At 37.1% G+C, this 20,585-nt stretch overlaps 1 protein-coding gene across 2 annotated transcripts; it reads right to left on the reverse strand.

The window, feature by feature from the left end:
- On the reverse strand, positions 1 to 19,970 carry hyou1 (hypoxia up-regulated 1). Of its 2 annotated transcripts, XM_033978377.2 has the most exons (24): positions 19,777 to 19,970; positions 18,246 to 18,321; positions 18,061 to 18,154; positions 16,800 to 16,878; positions 16,565 to 16,719; positions 15,728 to 15,804; positions 15,137 to 15,318; positions 14,811 to 14,926; positions 13,575 to 13,761; positions 13,369 to 13,503; positions 13,213 to 13,295; positions 12,636 to 12,768; positions 11,537 to 11,721; positions 11,320 to 11,458; positions 11,164 to 11,221; positions 10,574 to 10,650; positions 9,909 to 10,070; positions 7,947 to 8,110; positions 7,787 to 7,874; positions 6,464 to 6,720; positions 5,760 to 5,844; positions 5,118 to 5,379; positions 3,783 to 3,881; positions 1 to 2,765 (listed from the first exon to the last, which is right to left on the reverse strand). In XM_033978377.2, exons 2-24 carry the CDS (start codon positions 18,316 to 18,318, stop codon positions 2,716 to 2,718), a joined length of 2,940 nt encoding a protein of 979 aa, XP_033834268.1. In that variant the 5' UTR covers positions 18,319 to 18,321; positions 19,777 to 19,970; the 3' UTR covers positions 1 to 2,715. The 2 variants fall into 2 exon arrangements, with proteins under 2 accessions (XP_033834268.1, XP_055082797.1); XM_055226822.1 differs by lacking the exon at positions 1 to 2,765 and having other exon boundaries at positions 3,100 to 3,881; positions 19,777 to 19,960.
- Positions 19,971 to 20,585: the final 615 nt, after the last annotated feature.

Here is a 20,585-nt window from a genome sequence, read left to right on the forward strand (position 1 = left end):
ATAAAAAGACATACTTTTTATTAACAGTTTAGAAACAATATGTCCATCTTTCATTCCATTTATCTAGACTCTTCCCACTTTTCTGGCGTCCACATAGAAGTCCACAGTGAACCTAAATTCTGATGTACGTGACCCAACTGCTCGAGGTAAAAACAGAACATTCAAGTGCCCCTCACCCAACACTTTAGCAGCTGGTGAAGATTTGAAATGAAAAAAGATCTCAAACTAAATATATTCAGCTGTACTTAAAGAGCCCATATTACACAGTTTACTGATCAATGTTATAATGTTGTTTCCTCATCACAAACAGACCTGGAGTTGTGTTTTGTTTCATTCACACTGTTTAAATATGCAAGATTTGTTAAACATGAGTTCTTCTCTCAAATAGAAAACACCTTGTGATGTCGTGGTAATACAGGAAGCGCTCCACTGTGTTTTTAAACTCCATACACCTTCACTAGAATCATTTGGATGGTTTCAGCGCTGCAATTGACCATCTCTACTGAACTAAAAATAAAAGGCAGCTGTTAACTTGGAAACTACAACTAGATGACATCAAAGTCATTTTGAGCTTTGTAGAAAGACTAATAAAACACAGCTCCAGGTATGTTTTTAAGGAGGCAAAGAAATTATAACATGGCTTAAAAGCTACGTAATATAGGACCTTTAAAATCAAGCATGTTTGTAGGGGAAACCAGTAGATCTGTTTACTAGGAAAAACACTGCATTTTAAAAGGCTTCATCTTCAGCATGTAGGGTGTGTTCACACTTGTCCTGGTTTGAATCCAGTTTAGTCCTGATGCAAACTTGAACTAGGTATGAACTGAACCAGGACTACATCAAGTGGATTAGACACACACAGATTTGGTTTGGTTTGGTCCTGTTCTAGTTCAGGTCTAGATCCTGGTCTATTCCCAGTTTAATCCCAATTTTTAAGTGATGTGTGTGAACGCACCTTCAATTTCAGTAGAGCAGACCTAGTGCATATGAAGACAAGACTTGAATTTAAAGGCGCACTATGTAACTTTCTGGTGGGGGTCCGCTGTTATCGTTCAGTCTGAAATGTTCCACAGTCTGGCATTAAACCTTTGCACATTTATTCCATTACAGGTGTTTTTATTACTCAAAAAATACCTTGAAAAACATACATTCTTACTGTGAGCAGGGTCACCTGTCCACAGATGTGACCTGTAACTGTTGTGGCATTAACAGATTATTCTCATAAAGATGTTTAATATCATACTGTGGAAGAATTTAAACAAAGCAATAACATCTCCATAGAGACAACCAGGTGGCAGATCCTACACTAGAAAAGTTACGTAGTGCACCTTTAACAGTGTTTTGTTATGTGAATTCAAAAGTGAAAGTAATTACTTTACTACCATTTATAAACAACGTCAAGTAATGAGATCCTATATGAACAGAGCCCTTTCAACCGTTCATAAAGTTGCAGTTTTGAGACAAATCTTAAAGGGCCCATATTACGCCATTTTCGGATCTATGTCATAATGTTTCCTCATCACAGACCTGGAGTTGTGTTTTGTTTCATTAGTTTGACATGTTTAACACACAAACCCTGCATATTTAGTCTGAGTTCTTCCCTTAAAACAGAAAACACACTGTTCCACCTTGTGAAGTCATGTGATAATACAGGAAGTGCTCCACTGTGTTTTTAAACTCCATACACCTTCACTAGAATCATTTGGATGATTTCAGCCCTGGATCTGACAATCTCTACTGAACAAAATGTAAAAGATAAAAACTTAATACAGGTATGAAGACTACTAATTTCACTAAAACACAGCTAAACTCATTATGGTTAAGATTTTTAAATCAAAATCTTAGAATCTTTTCCCAGTTTGGTAATTTCTTTAGGCTTGAAATTTTACTTCCTGGTTGTGAATCATAACATCACACTAAGGAACTCTTACCTAGCAACCATGTAGTACACTGGGCCAAAACTCATTTAATGAAACAGAAATTATTTGACAAATATAGGAAAACGCATTCATTTTGCTGAAATTATGTTTAAAGGATGAGAAAAATGTGTTTGTTTAAATTGTGTCAAACGTTTGGACTTAATTCTCCCAGTGTAATCAATGCGTTTACAACTCTCTACTTCCTGTAATTTTTAAAATATTTTTCTACTTTTTCCCCAAATTGCTTCTTGGTTGGTGTAAAACTTAATTTGGCTTGATAATAAATTGTAAATATTAAATTAAGTCATAATTAAAAAATCAAAAACCTTTTAGACGAACTTCAACTTGAAAACTACCACTGCGTGACATCACAAGGTAGAACAGAGCATTTTGAGCTTTGAAGATGTAGACAGACTGATAATAAAAATGCTACTGAAACTTGTGAATGAAATAAAACACAACTCCAGGTATATTTTTGATGAGGTAACATATCATGGCTAAAGTCTCACAAGAGTCAATTGTGCGTAATATAGGACCTTCATATTAAGAATCCAGTGTCCATAGTGATCATGTTTCCTAGCAACAACAATGACGTAATGTTATTTCATGTTTGTTTGATAAGAGCGTGTGTTTGCTCAGTATCTATGTCAGTCAGGATCCAAATGATGAGTGGTGTCCAACCTTTTCCAACCATTCTCCAGAAGTTCATTTAACGGAAACCGGAAACAGGAACACAAAAGAGGATTTACACATCGTCAATAAATAGTGAGATTTGTTCCTTTGTCAACTCCAGATGTTATAACTCATCATCTACGTGGTTACTTTTAGTCTCAGATGTTTCAGTTTCTGGAAAAGGAGAGGAAAAAACAAACATTAGAAATCACAAGAGGAGGAACAAAAGCAGTATTACATAATGCTTCCCAGAAATCCTGCCAATTCCTACCATATTAACAGAGTCACATATACAGAAAAATCAAACATTTTAACACATTAATATGGAAGATAAACCAATAAAAATTAAATATTGATAGATAAAATATTCCAATGCTCTTAACATAAACTATAGTTCTGATGATTAAGCTTATCAAAACACACCACAGTATGTAATTACAACATAACTACATCAATATAAAAGGTGAAGATGAGTACACATGCAGAGAAAAATAAAAATCCTCAGACGTGAATTTTGTCATCGCTTTAATTACATTTAAATATTTAGTCTCATGTTAAATACAAAAACAAAAGTATTACAAAGGAATGACTCATTTTAATCATAAGACAACCATGTTTATGTAGTACTGTGTTGATATAGTGTTGTCAAGATACTCAATACTAAGGAATAGACTCAATACTTGATACTGATACCACAATAATAAAAACATTATTTATTTAGACAATAGAATGTGATTTTACTCATTAAATAGTAGTACTTTCTTTTATATTCCCATGTGGCCTTATATCTGTGTAATCCCTCAGTCGTCCAGTAGGTTCCATAGTGGATAAGTCTGTGTCTTATACTTGCTCTGATATAGCTCAAAACTAAAACTATTCAGGAAAAACTCATTTATGTCCTGTGAATGGGACTTTTTAGTTAGTTATTTTTAGTATCGATACCTGCTCAAATGAGTATCAAGTTTCAATTCTTGTTTTAGTATTGCTTTGTATCAAATTTTCCATACTTTTGACAACCCTGGTACACACTCCCTTCACTTTTGGCATTACTGATGCATTTAACGACCTCTTATCAGGTCATGTACATTTGTGTTAGTCCGTTGTTTTTTTCCTTTTAGTCGAATTAGAATATTGCGTCCATGGTTATGGACTATAGCTCTCCGGCATCATCTGAATGGGGATTAGACCGACCTGTTTCCTCTGCAGTCTGTGGCTGGTCATCTGATTCATTTTGTGCAGTGTTGTCTTCAGTGGGTGGAGGGTCGGCTGGTTGTGCCTCCTCTGGGCTGTCTGTATTTAAATAAACAAACTGTGTCAGTAGAGTTGTGGTAAGCATGTTTAAAGGCCCTGTACCAGATTTTTTTCCAGGTATTTGAGCAAAATGTGTCTGTCCACTTCTCTATAGAGTCTATGGGCCAAAGTGAGTGTGATGTCACTTACAGCGTTCAGCTCTAGTCAAATGAAGCTCATCGAGGCTAGTGGTTATAAGGGGCCATTTGGAGCAGAGTACCACATTTGGAATTCCAACCGCAAGTATCATAGCAACCAAAGAGTCAATCCGGAGTGAGGCTGCTGAAGGCAACACCTCTTCCCACTCGCATCATTGATTTAACAGGGAGCGGGTGCTTAGCAACGTTGTCAGTCGAACCTATTGCTGACGCTAGCAAGAGGGACTTCGGGGAAAGAAGATGCCTTGTCTGTTATTAATGTTCCTTTCTTGAGTCATGGACACAATAGCAAAATTAAAAAAGGAAATTGTTTTTCTAAGTTAAGTGAATTGGAGTCAGTCAGTGGAGCTGGAAGCGTGTCTATGATCACTTCTTATTTAGAACACGGCAGCTAGCAGGTTAGCTATGTCCATTTATATATACACCGTCTATGGTCTGGCCCCAGTACAGTAATATATGTATAAGCAGCTCTTGAGGTCAAAATAAGTGCCGTGTTCTGTCTGCATCTAAATATAAAAAGGCTTTATTGACTGACAAACACAAGTGTGGTTAAGCAAGCTGGCAAGCTTTTCGTTGTTAGCATTACCATGGCTAGGCTAGTCACGATAATTAGTGCACATTTTCTTTGCAAAAGTGAGACGATTTGGGGTATTTTTGTTGTAACATAACATTTGAGCTCTAAGTGACTTCTATGGCTAATTGTGGACCAATAAGAGTACATTACACCTTGCAGCTCAGCCCCTTTGATTATACAGTCAAGTAAAATGGCTTACTGGGATTATCTTTATTATTATTGTGTCAGAGGTTCAAAGTAGTTTCAATATTATCATTTATCGCAGTATATTGTGACAGGCCTAACCATAATGGCTAAACTCCACTCTGGTCACTGAAAGTTGTGACAAATGCTTATAAACACATCATGGTGAATAATTACGATGTTTGACATGCATAAGGTAAGTGAGGAATAACGCTGGACCGCTGCAAACCGTTTGAAATGAACTAGTTCTGTTTTTAGCATTTTAAAACTGTAAAAATCGGGTACAGTGCCTTTAATGACAGTAATGAGAAAAGTGCTTACCAGTAGTTTTGTCTGAGCTCTCAGCTGTTGGAGGGATCACCGTCTCCTCTGCTGTTGTATTGGTTTTACTGCTTTTATCCGAGCTTGTGCCGTTTTTGACCTTGGGTTTAGTTTTGGGTTTGGCAAACTTGGCCTTGTTCAGTAAGTAGTTGACCTCCCTGTCCAGCAGACCCAGTTTAGTTTCAATATCTTTGGATAGCAGGACTGGGCGTTCTTTGGGAGAGCGCTTCTCCTGTTCTGCTACCGTTTCATTTTTCCAAGTCTTTAAAGAGGAGAAACAAAGACTACAACCAAATCTCTCACAAGTATGTATTATTTAAAAGGCGCACTGTGTAACTTTTCTGGTGGGGTTCCACTATCTGCTGGGCTCTATGGAGATATAACCAATTTGCTTGCAACATCCTACAGCATTGTATTGTCAAGGCATAAAAACGAATGAATAAATGTATGTATCGTTACTGTGAGGGGAAACGCCTCCACAGATCATGCCTGTAACTTGTCCTAGTGACGTTGCCTGCTTTGTTGTCAGTTTAATTCCATGCTGTGGGGCATTATATCCACAGCAATCACATCTCCAGCAGGTAAAAGATCTACCACCAGAAACGTTTTAGTGTGCCTTTAAGCATTGTTCAGCCCACTTACAGTTGTTTCATTGATGACTTTTTCCAACACGTTTAACTCGACTTCAGTGAATATCTGGTCATCTTCAGGAATCAGTCTGGCGCTCCTGTTTTTATATAAACAGTTACTCAAAAGTATTTACATTTTATTCTGACCTTATAATGTGATATGACAGGTTTTCATGTTTTTCTAATTCTGACTTGGTTTGATGTGATAGTACCTGTGGCAAATATTAATACATCAGTTGAAAGGCAGTTTGTGGAAAAACATTAAGAAAAGTACTTCATGTTTTTTATGTATGTGTAGAGGAGGATTTAACAAAATAAAAGGTGTCATCTATTTTTATTGGTCTAATTATAACTATTGTGTAATTTAGCCTTTATTAACATTCTTGTTGCTATTTTTTTTTTTTATTAGTTTATTTGAATAGGGACAATGCACATTAATCGACATTTCTGTAAATGCGCCAGTATTAGCTATACAGCTAGTTTCCAACTGCAGTCCCTATGGCAAGATGTAAAATGCCACCACACATAAAATACAAAGTATTAAGAATTGGAATTACCTCTACATGTTAGATCTGCTGCCCTTGTCCAACCAGGAAATAAAATTAGAAACAGACAAAACTATATTTAAGGTTAAAGATCTTGCCTAATTATGTTAACTATACTTTTGAGAAGTGTGTAGTCTAACCTGTCATATACACTTTGACATTCAACTCTCACCTTAAGAAAAAACTGGATGTATTAAGCATGCTCTCCAAAGAGGCCAGACGTTCTGGCCACTTCCTCCGCTCCTCCACCCTGAAGAACATGTCCTTACACAGGCTCTTGAGTTCTGATAGCTTCCCGCGCAGCTCCTTGGTGGTGGCCGAGTATCCATCCTCATCCATCCACTCAGAAGCCTCTCTCAGCTTAGCCACGATCTGCTCCTGCTCCTCCTCCGATACCACCAGCTGGTAGTCATCTTGGTACATTTTATCCTACAGGAAAAGCTTAGTCTGAAGCAGGGCACTCACTGAACTTAAATGATCCTACATTAGCTGTATTATTAGAAGAACTGTATGTAGCCTGAACTCTTAGTTTTAAAAAGGTATTACAATCCTCATGCCTTAACCTGCAGATAGAGAACACATACAAGTTTTTCTCGTTCTCAGTATATGGACAGGCCTCATGTGAAAGCTCAACCTCCAGAATTCATTCACTGAGCTGCAGAGGCTGCACTAGCACTAGAAATAGACAGATACAGGTTTTTTTGTGACTGATACCGATTATTTGAGATCCAGAGAACTGGTCTATTAGGTCTGCTAATATTTTTGGGGTGATATTTGGGGCCGATTTGGATTACTGTATTTGACCAAATTTTGCATTTTAAATTTACTTCTCCGATATGTTAGTGCCATATGAACCATCTCACACCCTGAGGACTTCAGGGACCGGCCTCCTGCTGGTGCCCAGAGTCAGGACCAAACATGAGGAATCAGTGTTTCAGTTTTATGCAGCATGGAAACTTGGAACAGTCTTCCTGAAGATGTAGGAGACCTCTACTTTGACAATGTTTAAATCCAGGCTCAGAACGGTTCTGTTCAGCTGTGCATATGACTGAAACGTTTTTATTCTGCACCATGTTAATTTTATGATGATTATTTGTGATTATTTATGTTTTAATTTATGGAGTGTGCTATTCAAATAAACTTGCCTTGCCTACTACTGTGTTCTTATGTGTTCAAATAGAGCTTTATGTGTATTCTTTAGGCAGCAGGTTGGCCAAAACTAAATAATCAGTCTTTGCAGGATTGGCTGCAGGTACTACGGTTAAAGTAGTGAGGATTCAAACAAAGAGTACTGTTATAAAACTGACAACCCAGAACAAATTGGCCATCTTGTTCAGTGCTTTTGAGAGTAAGAAGAAATCAGAAAGCTACATTTGATGAAGCATGTCTACCTCGTATCAGAGGACATTGTTAGGTCAGTTTGGCCACATTTATGATTTTAAAATCTTAAATACGATTCCTTTAAAACATGTAGAAAAGTGGTTCCAGTACAAACCTGCGTCTCAAAAATAAATGCCTCCAGATTATTCAAGGTCTTCTCTCTTTCCTGTTTGGCCAAGTCTCTGTCTGTCAAATCCTGAAGTCTAAAGAATAAAAAAGCATTTCATTTACATCTTTTAAATTGAGATGAATGAAAGTTTTAAAAGGGGCGTTACTTCTTCTGGGAGGAGAGGACGTCATCAGCAGAGGGATCCACAATATCATGAATGATCAGCTCAACAGAAATCTCATCTGAGATTTTACTCTTCTTCTGTGTTTTTTTCTTGTCTGCTTCCTTGTCGATGTCTGTGCTCTCAGTCTTCTCTGCATCTTTTTCTTCCTGGAGTGACACAAATGTAACGTTATAGATACCATGTTTCACCATATGTACTTGTGATCTAAAGAGCCAATGCGGAGCGAGACTGTTGAACGTAAGGCCCCTTCTCTCCTACACCACTGGTCTAACAGGGAGCAGGCGCTTAGCAACACTGTCAATCAAACCTGTTGCTAAGCAACCTCGAGAAGACTCCTAATTTGTCTGTTAATGTTTATATCTTGAATCACAGACAAAATAGAAAAATAAAAATACCAGGATCACAAAGAGCAGGTTAATACAAACATTTTAAGACCAAAATGATGAGGCTCACTGCAGCAGTTAGAGAGAGGTGACAATATTTCGATGTAAAGTGCATTGGATTTTGTTTTTTAGTGCAATTTTGCATGCATTTTTTTTTTTTTTTTTTTACAGTGTATGAATGTGCATCGTGTTCCCTGTCCTGATTGGCTGAGGGACTGTAGACCATTGTCAATCGATCTTCTCCATGCCGTGTCTCCTGTACAGTACAGAATATGTTCAGCCAAATTTATGTAACCTTTGATTTAACGTATATTATTTTATGTATTAACATTTATTTGGGTTATTAGTATTTTATGTATTACTTTGTACTTATTTTATTAACAATGAATATTATTTATTATATTACATTGGATACACGATTTACTTTTTTTCATTATAATATTGGCTCCTACTTATTGTTGCAGTACAGCACATTTGAGGAGCGGACCGATAAATATGTAACAGGAGTGAACGCGCACAGGGCGTGCACAAGATGAGATGAGTTAAGTTGCTGAATAACAGTTGAGCTGTACACTGTCCTATCGTGTTGGTCTATTTAAGCAAGGAAGACACCAAAAAAAAAAACCATCATAGTAAATCTAACTGTAATCCACCAAACCACAGCCTCAAGAGACTGGTGAGAACAATAGATTAGGGTCACATTTACATAATTGTTTGATCGCAGTGTGACTCTGAAGTGCTGTATGTTGGCAAGTTTTCTCCCCGACAAAACCCAGAGTGTCGATGAGACGTTCTGTGACAGATTTCAGAAACACTTTGGACTTAAGTGTTTCTCTGCACAGAGAGGTACCTCTGTGGATACTGCTGGAGCAGAGGCACAAGACTTTGAGTGTTTAAACAAGAGAAATGTGAGAAAATGTTCATGCCTGTCTGAGAAAAGTGTATAAAGTGTGTGGTGAGGGGTTTTACAGCCTTAAAACATATATAATTGTAAAAAATAAAGCTGACTACTTTGCAGATTTCGTCTATTGCGTGTTATTTTAAGAACTTAACCCACACGATAAATGACTTTACTAAAAATACTGCCACTTAACCAATGAAAAACGGATAAATATTTACCAAAAGTACTATCCAACCAAACTAGATAACAATTAGAGTGCATATGCCAGGTTTTTATATTTTTGTAATGCACCGATTATGATACTGGCATTACTTTATCTGTTGATAGCCGTTATTAACCAATTCCAGTGTAGGGACGGAAAATGGCCCTTATTCCCTCAAAACACAGTTTACTTATTACACAAGAGACCCACATGAGTTATGAACCGTTATCCTTCAAATAACTACAGAACAGCTTTGTATGAATAAAAGTTCAAACATTATGGGACAATCTGGGGCCAAAACCAGACTGTAAATATCCTTATTGAGCCTTTAATTGGTTGTAATATGACTTGCATAACCAATGTCAGATACCCGATCCAGCTTATTTTTCAGTATCGACATTAATATTCTATACCAGTATTATATCGGTGCATCCCCAGTGCTGTGTGTCCATGTTTACCTTGGCTTCAGTCTTGCTGCCTGCCTCCTCTGCATTCTCCGTTTCAGGTTCACTCTTCTCTGACTCGTCCTGCTTCTTTTTATCTGCTTCATCTTTCTGTTCCTCATTACTTTCCTGCTCTTTGTCATCCTTCCCAGATTCAGGGGGGACTTCCTCTTCATCCTAAACACAATTTTGCATTCAAATTTCACAACAATAAGTATTGCACAATCATAACTCATAATATGCTATCTTTTGATCTGTGTTATGTTTCCTCATCTAAAGCAAACCTGGAGCTTTGCTTCATTCACATACACTCAATACACAAACTCTGCATATTTAAGCAGAGTTCTCACACAGAAAACACTCTGTTTCACCTTGTGATGTCATGTGGAAATAGAGGAAGTGCTCCACTGTGTTTTTAAACTCCATACACTTTCACTAGAATAATTTTGACAATTTCAGCCCTGGAATTGCCAATCTCTACTGAACTAGGTATGGTAAAAAGTAGCTGTTAACTTGAAAACTACAACTTGACATCAAAAGGTGGAACAGAGCACTCAAACATGTGTGAATGAAACAAAACAACTCCAGGTCTGTTTTTGAGGAGGTAACAGCATTAAAGCTCACAAGAGTAGATCTTGTTTACACCTTAAATCTCTAAAAGAAAATGAAGGAAAGATTACCTGGACCGGTTCTGTTATGTTGGGAGCAGGTTCAGAAGATCCACCACCAAACAAGGTGGAAATGGTGTTGCCCAGTTCTATGGACGAGGTTGTTACATTATTATTTACCAACGTTAATATATCACAAATATCCCTCTGCATTAGAATGTAGAGAGGTATCAGAATCAATTTTATTGTCATTATCATAGATTTAAAAAAAAAAAAAATTACAAAATCCACAAATTGGGAACTTGCTTTGGCGGTATAACATACAAACCATGAATAATTAATAAATCTATGATTAAATTTAAAAAATAATAATAAGGGAACGCACATTATACAGGGTGTCCATTAAGTCTCTTTACAATTAAAAAATGTAACATTTGACACATTTACAAAGACAGTTGATAAGGTATATTAATTAGATTTGTTGTACTGTACTCAGTTCTTATAAATGTTTTTAAACCACTGACTACAATAGAACAAATCTGAGTAAGATATGTCATCAATTACCTTAGTAATATATATATTTTTTTATTTGTAAATAGACTTTATGGACACCCTGTACTACACATAAATGAAAATGCCCTTAAAACATTAAATGAGCTTACTTGTCAATGTCGACTCCTCTTCCTTCTCCTCCACAATGGTTTCAAACACAGACTCAACCTGAACAGAAATGCAATAATCAGTCTATGCCTTATAAGGTCAAGCACAGGTTAAACAATTAGGCGTTTTAAATATTTTTTGCCATATATTTGACTAACCCGATCCAGCAAAAGAAGTCCACTCTCGTCCATGTTGAAGTGGGCTTTGATCCCCTTTGATTCTGCGTCTGAGTGTTTTTGAAAACTGCTTCCCACTCCTGAGAGTTTGACTGTGGTAAGGTTTCGAGACCCAAACATGCTGCGAGAGAATAAGATTAAAAATATTAACTGTTGGATCTGGGGAGTAAAAAAAAATATCCTAAAAGTAAAAACATACCTCAGATCTTCTTGAGAAAGAAAGCTGAGGTCCCCATAGTTGACCTCAAAGTTGAAGTCATCAGTGTATCGGTTGAATGTAATGACCTTACGTTGGGGATATGGCGCCATCCGCTGGAACAAAATGCGCTTGTTGTGTTTTACCATCTTCACACCGTCCTCTTCAGTTTCACGACTAAACTCCACCTGTGCACAACAAACAGGGACTTTAAGACAAATATGTAAAGTGGAACTAAACACTGAATCAACTTTTTTGCTACTGAAGTGTGTATATAGTGTTTACTATAGCATGGTTTACTGCTCCTAATCCTTTTTTAAAATATTTTTTCATTTCAATCTTTCAAGTGTATCTACAAATACAAAAACAAACATAAAATAAAATGCAAAACGTAGCATTTAATGAAGATTAAAGTCACCGATTCACGGAAGGTGGGCAACTTTTAAGCCCCTTTTTAAATTTTGGAGCAAGCTAGGTGAATTTGTCAAACTACGTGAATTTGTCAAAAACAAAGGGTGTGCTTTCTCTAGGGTCCACTGCAATTTCAAGTACTATGTGACATCACACAGGACTTTCATGATCACAGCCAGGTATTTCTGATTACAAACATATGGTCGCAGGGGCGGAGTTTGAAATGTGGATACCTGTTAGACCAATCACATTGTTCTTTATGTCGACAGACCCTGCCCCTCCTCCCCGTCACTCATTTCTTTAGTCCTGAAACCACTACCCAGTTTAGCAGCTCTATTTGGAATGTGGTTGTGGGCAGAGTTTAGGTGTTTAGTCTCACTTTAAAAAGAAGAAAATGTGTTTTATTAGCCAGAGCTGGGGGTAGGTGGGGTTTGGGCTAGGTTCTGGACAATTTTCTTTACCATAAACTGTAACCCGTCCCTGTCTCTGATTGGTCCAATGATCAAAACGTGTCTGAAAATGTCTGATTAATAATAATTTTTAAAAAGGCTGGAATCTTGAGAATGCTGTCAATTGTTATTCAAAAGAAGGAGCATCAATATATCCAGAGAGGGGCAGTACTGAGCAACAAGTACAAACCAATTTACAAAAAATAAAAATAAACAAAGAAAGTAAACAGTTTTTTTCAAACCTGAATGGGGAACACAGCTGCATCTCTGACCAGGAAAGGTTTTACTTTGAAGGCTTTACTCAGAGCAGCAGCCTGGTACACAGCGCCCATGGCCGCCGCCTCATCTGCATTGATGTTTTTCCCGAGCTCTTCTCTGCAGAGTAAGAATTACATGCTTTATACTACGCTTGTTTGCAGTAATGGGATGAGACACAACTCCGAGATGAGACAAGACACAAGATTGGTTCCACAAGAATGAAACAAGATGGAATTTTTTACCTCATTTGTAATAAATAAATTGTACAATCTAGTTCACAATTTTGGCCTAAGAATTTGTGTTCATTTTATTTTAGTCTTTTGTTGTCATTATACCACTGAGTTTTGGAGATACAGCTTCTTAAGGATGTGTAACTCAAAACTTTATGTCAAATCCAAATGTAAACACAGGGAAAAAATTATAATGAATTTTAAAAATTGTATAAAAATAAAATATCGCACAAGACTTTTTTTTGTCATGTGTGCACAATCTTGTGGCAACTTTGTCTCAAACTTTTACCATCCTACTTGTTTGTAAACTCATCTCTGGCATTATACTTACTTTCCAACAGCTTTGAGCAACACTTCCTGAACCTTTGGCACACGAGTTGAACCTCCGACTAAGATCACCTGCTCGATTTCCTCCTGTGTGATGTAATGGTGTTAGTGAAACACTGATCTTGCCTTTTGTTCATTTTGTGTTCCATAGAGACTGTACCATGCTCATCTCTGCACTGGTGAGGGCATCCTGCACTGGCTGAGACACTCTCTCAAACAGATCTGCACACAGCTGTTCAAACTCACTCCGGGTCACTTTGGCTTTGAAGTCAATGTCATCCATTAAACCTTCGACCTGTGAAACGTGGTCAGATTTTAGCCTCTCCTTTAAAATAAAACAACACAAACTAAAAACATGAGACAGACCTGTGCCATGAAGTCAACGTTGGCGCTGAGAACCGTCTTGAGCCTCTGAGCCTCTTTGAGCAGCTTGGCCATGGCTCTGTGGTTTTCCCTCACATCTTTCTTGCTTTTCTTCTGCTCATTAAACAGTTTAGCCAAATGGTCACGCAGCCGCAGGTCCATCTCAAAACCTCCAAGACCGCGGTCAAAACTGCACTCACACAACAACAGGGTCTGGGGTTATTTATAAGTAACCTACTTTTTTTTTAAAAAAGCATTTTTAAAAAACCTAAACAATTCTTGACAAATAGCCACATATCTATAAACATAAACTTAAAATTGTAAATACCATGTACTGCTATTCGTTTTTGTTGATAGCATAGTTTGAGATGTCAAATGTATAATTTATATACTGTATAAAAATTACAGATTACCATTTCCTCAGGTATATTTCTCTCTTCAGTTTTACAATTGAAGTGATATACTCTATGCATTTCAGAGTTTTAACCCTTTGAGTTCATTGTTCCAGTGTTGGCGATATGGTTTGAGCCAGCTGGTGGCATGTGCAATCAACACAAGGACTCTTAACACATACGTTTTGTCTTTGTCCCATACATCAGGTGTGGCAGCACACAGTATTACCAGGTAGACGTTGAATGTTATATTAAAATCTAGAATGTTCCTAATTTCTTTTCTCACTCGATCCCATTACACTGTCACCACTGAACACTCCACAAAAATGTGAGAGAGAGAAAAAAAAAAAAAAATCACCCTTTTTCCCACACTTTAGCCAACTATAATGAAAATGCAAATGCCCTCTGCTGGCAAGAGTAATTGGTGTCTTAAAAAATCTTATTCTTAGTTCATAGGTAAACTCTCTCCAATTTGGACTGCTAAATATATCTCTTTAATAGCATAGTTCTCACTGAAGCAAATACTGTGAATAATATGAACACACACTGTTCTGTGACCAGAGCGTCTGGTGTCTCGTGTATCACATGAGCAGGTTTGGATGACAAAATGCATATCACTGAAGAACGCACAGGCTGGGTTTAAGCGACACCATAGCATTCACGTCAGAATCTATGATAGAATTTCACTTTTGAAAGCCAAAATGCAGATCAGTTTAGCATGATTTGAAGTCTGCTTAGGATAACTGAACATTTTTTGATAACACAATCCCGAGCTCTGTTCACACTGTACATAAGCGTCTGAGCCATAAAACATGAATCCATTTCTCAAACAAGCCTTTTGTCTCACCCGACACCGCGGATCTGGAGCTGAGGCTGAGTCCCAGAGTCCTTGGTTTTCACGGTCTGATAGGTGACAATGGTGGCAGTTGTGCTTCCAGAGCCCATGTCATAAAACATCACACTCTGTAGGAAAATAATCAGGCATGAGTCCAAAAGTCTTTCATTATTTCTTAGTAAAAGAAAATTCAAAACTGTCAACCACATCATAGTAGCTTCTTCAGTTAAGGGGCTGAAGAAGCTACTATGGAGGATACCTAGACGACTGAGGGGTTACACAAACGTCATTACTTCTCATTATAACATAGGTCTCTTATTTGCATTAACTATAGTCACCTTAGCATTGTTATCGATATCCTTCCTCCTGAACACACCGTAGTTGAGGGCCACAGCAGTGTTGTCGTTGATGAGCTGAAGCACCTTTAGACCAGCCATTTGTGCGGCCTGGATCACAGCCCTGCGCTCGGCCTGGTTAAAGAACGCTGGCACCGTGATCACTACATCTTTGATTGGCTGTTCTGAAATATTAAAACAAAAATATCACTGTCAAGCTCAATGAATTTTGGAAGGATCATCAGTAACACTTTATAATAACTACACCTTCATTCTTCCTAAGTATGAACAAAAACTTCATTGATAATTCAAATGGTTTATTAAGAATGATTCAGGCTTGGCGAGTCAGATTTGTGGGGATACAAGCCTACCCACAGTAAGGACGCATGTTTTTCTAATCTTTTCAGTGCAATAAAATTTCCAAATTTTACCAATATACTGTAGTTTTAAGTAGTTACTCAACCAGAATCATTCTTAAACTATTTTCAATTCAAGTTTATTGATACATTTATACATTCTGAGTCTTTGTTCATACTTTTCATATGATTATTATAAAGTGTTGCAGATTATTATTTCTTGACAACCAAAACTAACCAGCAAAATCTTGAGCCAAAACCCGAGAGTAATTGAGCATCATCCCGAGTAGCTCTTCTGGTGAATACTGCATATCCCTGGAAAACAAAAGAGAAAAAAAAATCTATTTAAACACGGTCTGGGTGAGATGATAAATGTGTCATTTTTTCCCTCAAGTTGACGAACTTGAGGGAAAAAATATTCTCGTTTTACCATTTTTTTTCAGTCTTATTAAACAAACATTACTTTAAAAATGTCTTTCCTAGAATAAACAAGATAACAGGGCTGACCAATTTTGGGAAAATATCTAATTGTGATTTTTTGGGACAAGTATCGCGACTGTAACTTCTTCTGAACATAAATTGGAAAATCTAACCACAAAGTCTGAAATATGAACTGAAAAAATAATTACAAGAAGTATGTTTGTACAGGGTTAACAGTTTTTATGCAGAATAAAACCTCATGAGCACACAGGGAGGGCATCTGACACACAGGCATTTCAAAACATGTTTTTACAGATCTAAACTACAGGGTTAAGCAGTTTTTATGTGGAATAAGGCCGGATATGTTGTTGTTTGTGTAAGAGCCTGCAGCCTTCCCATTCAAATTGTGACTTTGATTTGATTGCAATTAATCTTGCAGTCCCACAAGATAAACTTTTAATAAAAAAAAACAAATCAAATTCTTCTTCTAAAATAAACCCTCTGCTCCAAACCACATACTTTTACTGATAGAGGGTTGGCTCTTGATTAAAAAGACCCAAACCGATCACCCACGTTTAGAAATACAGTAACTGACTCTCAATTCAAATGGGCTTAATCAAAACACACAGAAAAAAGATGTGATGTACAAACTTACTCTGAGTATTTGAAGTAAACGGTGCCACGCTGAGGATCCTCTTGGAGCAGGTGCTCAGGGAAGCGTTTCTGATAGAGCGCCACCTGTGGGTTGCTAAGCTTTTTACCCAACAGTAACTGAAGATATCTATAGACGGTTTTGGGATTTTTTACAGACTGAAACAGAGAAAATAAACATTATAAACAGAGATAAAGACACATTCATATACATTTGTAATATTAAAAAGGGGTCATACCACTCCTAAGGCATTATCACCAAAAAGCCGCTCGTTTTCCTTTAGGCACACGACAGCCGGAGTTTTCCTCCTCGACTCTCTGAAGGAAGATGACATCTATGTTAGAGTGGTTTTACACAATTTTTGCTTTAAGTTATTTATTTTTTTCCTTGACTGCGTGAAAAATAAAGAGAATACAGTCCCTCAAGGCCTGTCACGATAATGGCCGCATATTCTTCTGTGGGGTCAATATTTATTGTGTACACTTTTTCTTTGCACTACTGGGAAATTTTGGGTTATTTTTTGGCTATATGATAATATTTAAGCCATGAAAGGCCGAATGGATAACTTCTATGACTCATTACCGATGCAAACTAAAGTCTTTATGAAGTGTACCTTAATGTTAACCTTAAAGTGTTTCATTCTGTTGTGTATTTATTGAACTTCAAAATATGTTATTGTGACAAGCCTACAACTCTTTATAGTCACACTTTGTTGTTTCTACTACTTTGCTCGTAGTAGCAATAAATAATAATGCACTGAATTGAAATAGTGCCTTTAAAGAGTGTTTTAAAGTGCACCGTTTATTCACTCTATACTCTGCAGTAGTAACAGCTGCACTGACCACATGTCTACTAGGATATGTGGCTGGAGTGTCTTGCCTATGGACACAACAACAATTTGCACTAGAGCCACTGCTGTCACACTATTATTATAAACATTTAACTTATAAAGCCTGACCATGGCGATGTAAATCGGCCAAAAAGGTGTCAAACATAATGCTGTGATTTGTGTATACACTACCATTCAAAAGTTCATTCCAATGTTTTTTAAATTGATTTACATTTTATATGCATACAGATGACATCAAATATATAAAATAAGATGTGTGGAATTATGTAGTAAAGAATAAAGTACATTTTTAAAAATGTTTTAAGTACTATCCTTTGTGTGGGTGAAAAAACATTGAGTAGAGCCATTTATCTTGTATTCTTTGCTACATAATTCCATAGATCTTGCTTCATATATTTGATGTATTCTGTATGTACTGGTATATGATATTTAGAAAGTAATAAAAATAAAGAAAACAAACCCAAAACAACATAGCATTACGTTTGACAACTTTTTGTGTTTGCATGTATGACATGTAGCACATAGTAAAAAAAGAAAAAAAAAAAAACACTGAATAGAGGATGTGTCCAAACTTTTGATCGTTAGTGATATTAAGACCTGCAGTCCAGCTGGTTTTACCATATGATGCATTTGGACACAATAAACTCACTTGTTGAGGACGATCTCCATTGGCACACCAGGCTTAACTATCGCCATTTTCATCCATTCACTTCCCAGATCGACCGACATGACAGCCACAGAAGCTACGAGATCAAATTATGATTAATATTTTTAAAAATCTTAAATACAACCCATCAAAGACACAGTTTCTAAAATAGATGAATTAAATATTACCTGCATCATGAGGAAACAGTGCCAAAACAAGGCAGAAGAGTGTTATGACTGGCAGCTTCCTCTGTCCCATCATGAGCTGAAAAAGAATAAAACTCAATAAGACGAACATAAATCACTTCCATATCCTCTCCAAGCTTCTTCATCTTGTAGTTTTAGGCAGGATATGATTAAAAGTTACAGACTTCCTCATTGATTTTTGTTTAAATTTAATGTTTGCACTTATTATGTATACAACTTGGTGTGAAAGTGCTATATAAAAATGTGACCTTCACTCAAAGCGCTTTACATCAAGGAGCCATTCACACATACTCATTCGCGTACGCGCGCACACACACCCACACGCACACACACTGGGGGTGAGGTGGCAAAGTGTCTTGCCTAATGACACAACAACAGCATTCATCTGTGGGAGCTGGAACCACATTTACATATTTAAGTACAATTATACAAAAGTATGTAAATATATAAACATGTAAATATATGCAAGTTCAAAAGGTACAGTATATAACTTTCCGGAGGTGGCACATCACATGCATCTCTATGAATATTATGCCATACTGTGGATAAGATTATAGCCAAAGGAACAACATTTCCTTAACAAATATAAACAAACAAACATAGCCAAATAAGAGTCAGGTTTGTGGAGATGCAAGTGTTCAAAGTAATGATGCATGCTTTCAGTGCAATAAACACACACACACACACACACACACACAAAAAAAAAACGGTTTTAAGACAATTTTGGGGCTACATTGTAATTTACAGCGTCTTTAATTTACAGTACAAAAGAGTTTTATTTTCACCCGGGGGATATTTGACAAAAAAAAAAAAGACTTGCTGTATTATATTTTTACTGTAATACTGATATTTAAGTTGAGGTTTTGTGACTTTTTTCTGCTGGAGGAAACAGAGCAGAAGAAAAAAAAAAAAGATGAAGAAAACAAATGAAATGAAATCATATTTATTCTGATATAAAATGTCTTCAGCTGAAGAATTATCAAATGCTACTGTTTATCAGTCACGTGCCACCAACAGTGTAATTTGTATTTAAGAGGTGTGGACACAACCCAGCTCCAGGATATTCAAAATCACCAGGCTACTATTTGAATCCACCCAGAGGGCAGAAGGCAGGCATTATGAATGAACCATATGGACGAAAAAACATAAAATATCAAGTTTCAATGACACAAGCAAGATTAAGCATTTGTGCCCACGCAAGGACGCATTCATTACAAAATGTTTTTATAGACTTCTCAGTAAACGACAGGAAGGGATAGATGGCTAGTTTAGCTGCAAAGTTGCTGATGCTCTGAAGATGAATTTTTAAAACTTGCGTGCACTAAGAAGCTTTTTCAGCACTGTGCTTATGTTTATCATTGTGTAAAAATGGTAGCTTAGTCAAGAATACTTTAAAATAGGAATGAAATGTGTAAAAAGATGATAAACTGTATTACAAACATTGACAGCTACTGATAGCTAGCTCACAATCAATGGGAAGCATGAATGACACACTGCAGTGGCGTGGTCTTACCTTTGCCTTACTGATTACTGAATGAGCTCCACTTCATACACGCTGTTTTTTACAGTACTTTTCTGTTCTTGTCGTTGTCCAAAAGCTTCGTAAACGCCACGCTGGGTAGTTTTTAGTTCCCTTTATCACCGGCGTGCTGCTCTGTGTTGGGCCCAGGACGCGGCGTCAGCTCATTGGATCCACTCAAGTCCTGCTCTGGCAAATGCTACGTAACTTAACTGTATTCAAAGAAGCTGTTTCCGGTTGGCGCGTTGTTGCTAACTGCTAAAATAAAGACAAAACGGCATACAACAAGGAAAATTACAGTAGATATTGAATCAAATAAATTGTTAATTATTTTGGAATCGTGTCACTTCTAAAATACATCGTCATTTATCCGCGTTTGGTGAAACTTAGTTGATTTTGCTATTATTTTGAAATGAAAGTCCACTAGCTTTCTCACGCACACTTGACGGTTGAGAGCTAAAGCCCGCCCACCGCTCCACGCACTGTGCTGTGATTGGTCCACGTGACGTGCCAGACACCGGCAAGCGTCTTCTGGCTGCAGTTCATTGGTCCACGTCCAAAAAGTGGGCGGTAACAAGACGACGAGAGTTCCAGGTAAGACTGTGCAATCACAAGCCTTCAACTGAGTTATACAAATACTCAAAAGGTGTTTAAAGGAACAAAAACGGTACTAAAGTAAGAGTGCGGTTAGTTTAAAATAATATTATTTAAGTAGTAGAAGTACAAAGTAAGACATTTTAGGAGAACTGTCTGAATGCACTGAAAAGTACATTTTCTTTTGTAAATGTAACAATACTACCCAC

Source organism: Periophthalmus magnuspinnatus, chromosome 14 (genome assembly GCF_009829125.3).
Source record: "Periophthalmus magnuspinnatus isolate fPerMag1 chromosome 14, fPerMag1.2.pri, whole genome shotgun sequence".
Classification (NCBI taxonomy): Eukaryota; Metazoa; Chordata; class Actinopteri; order Gobiiformes; family Gobiidae; genus Periophthalmus; species Periophthalmus magnuspinnatus.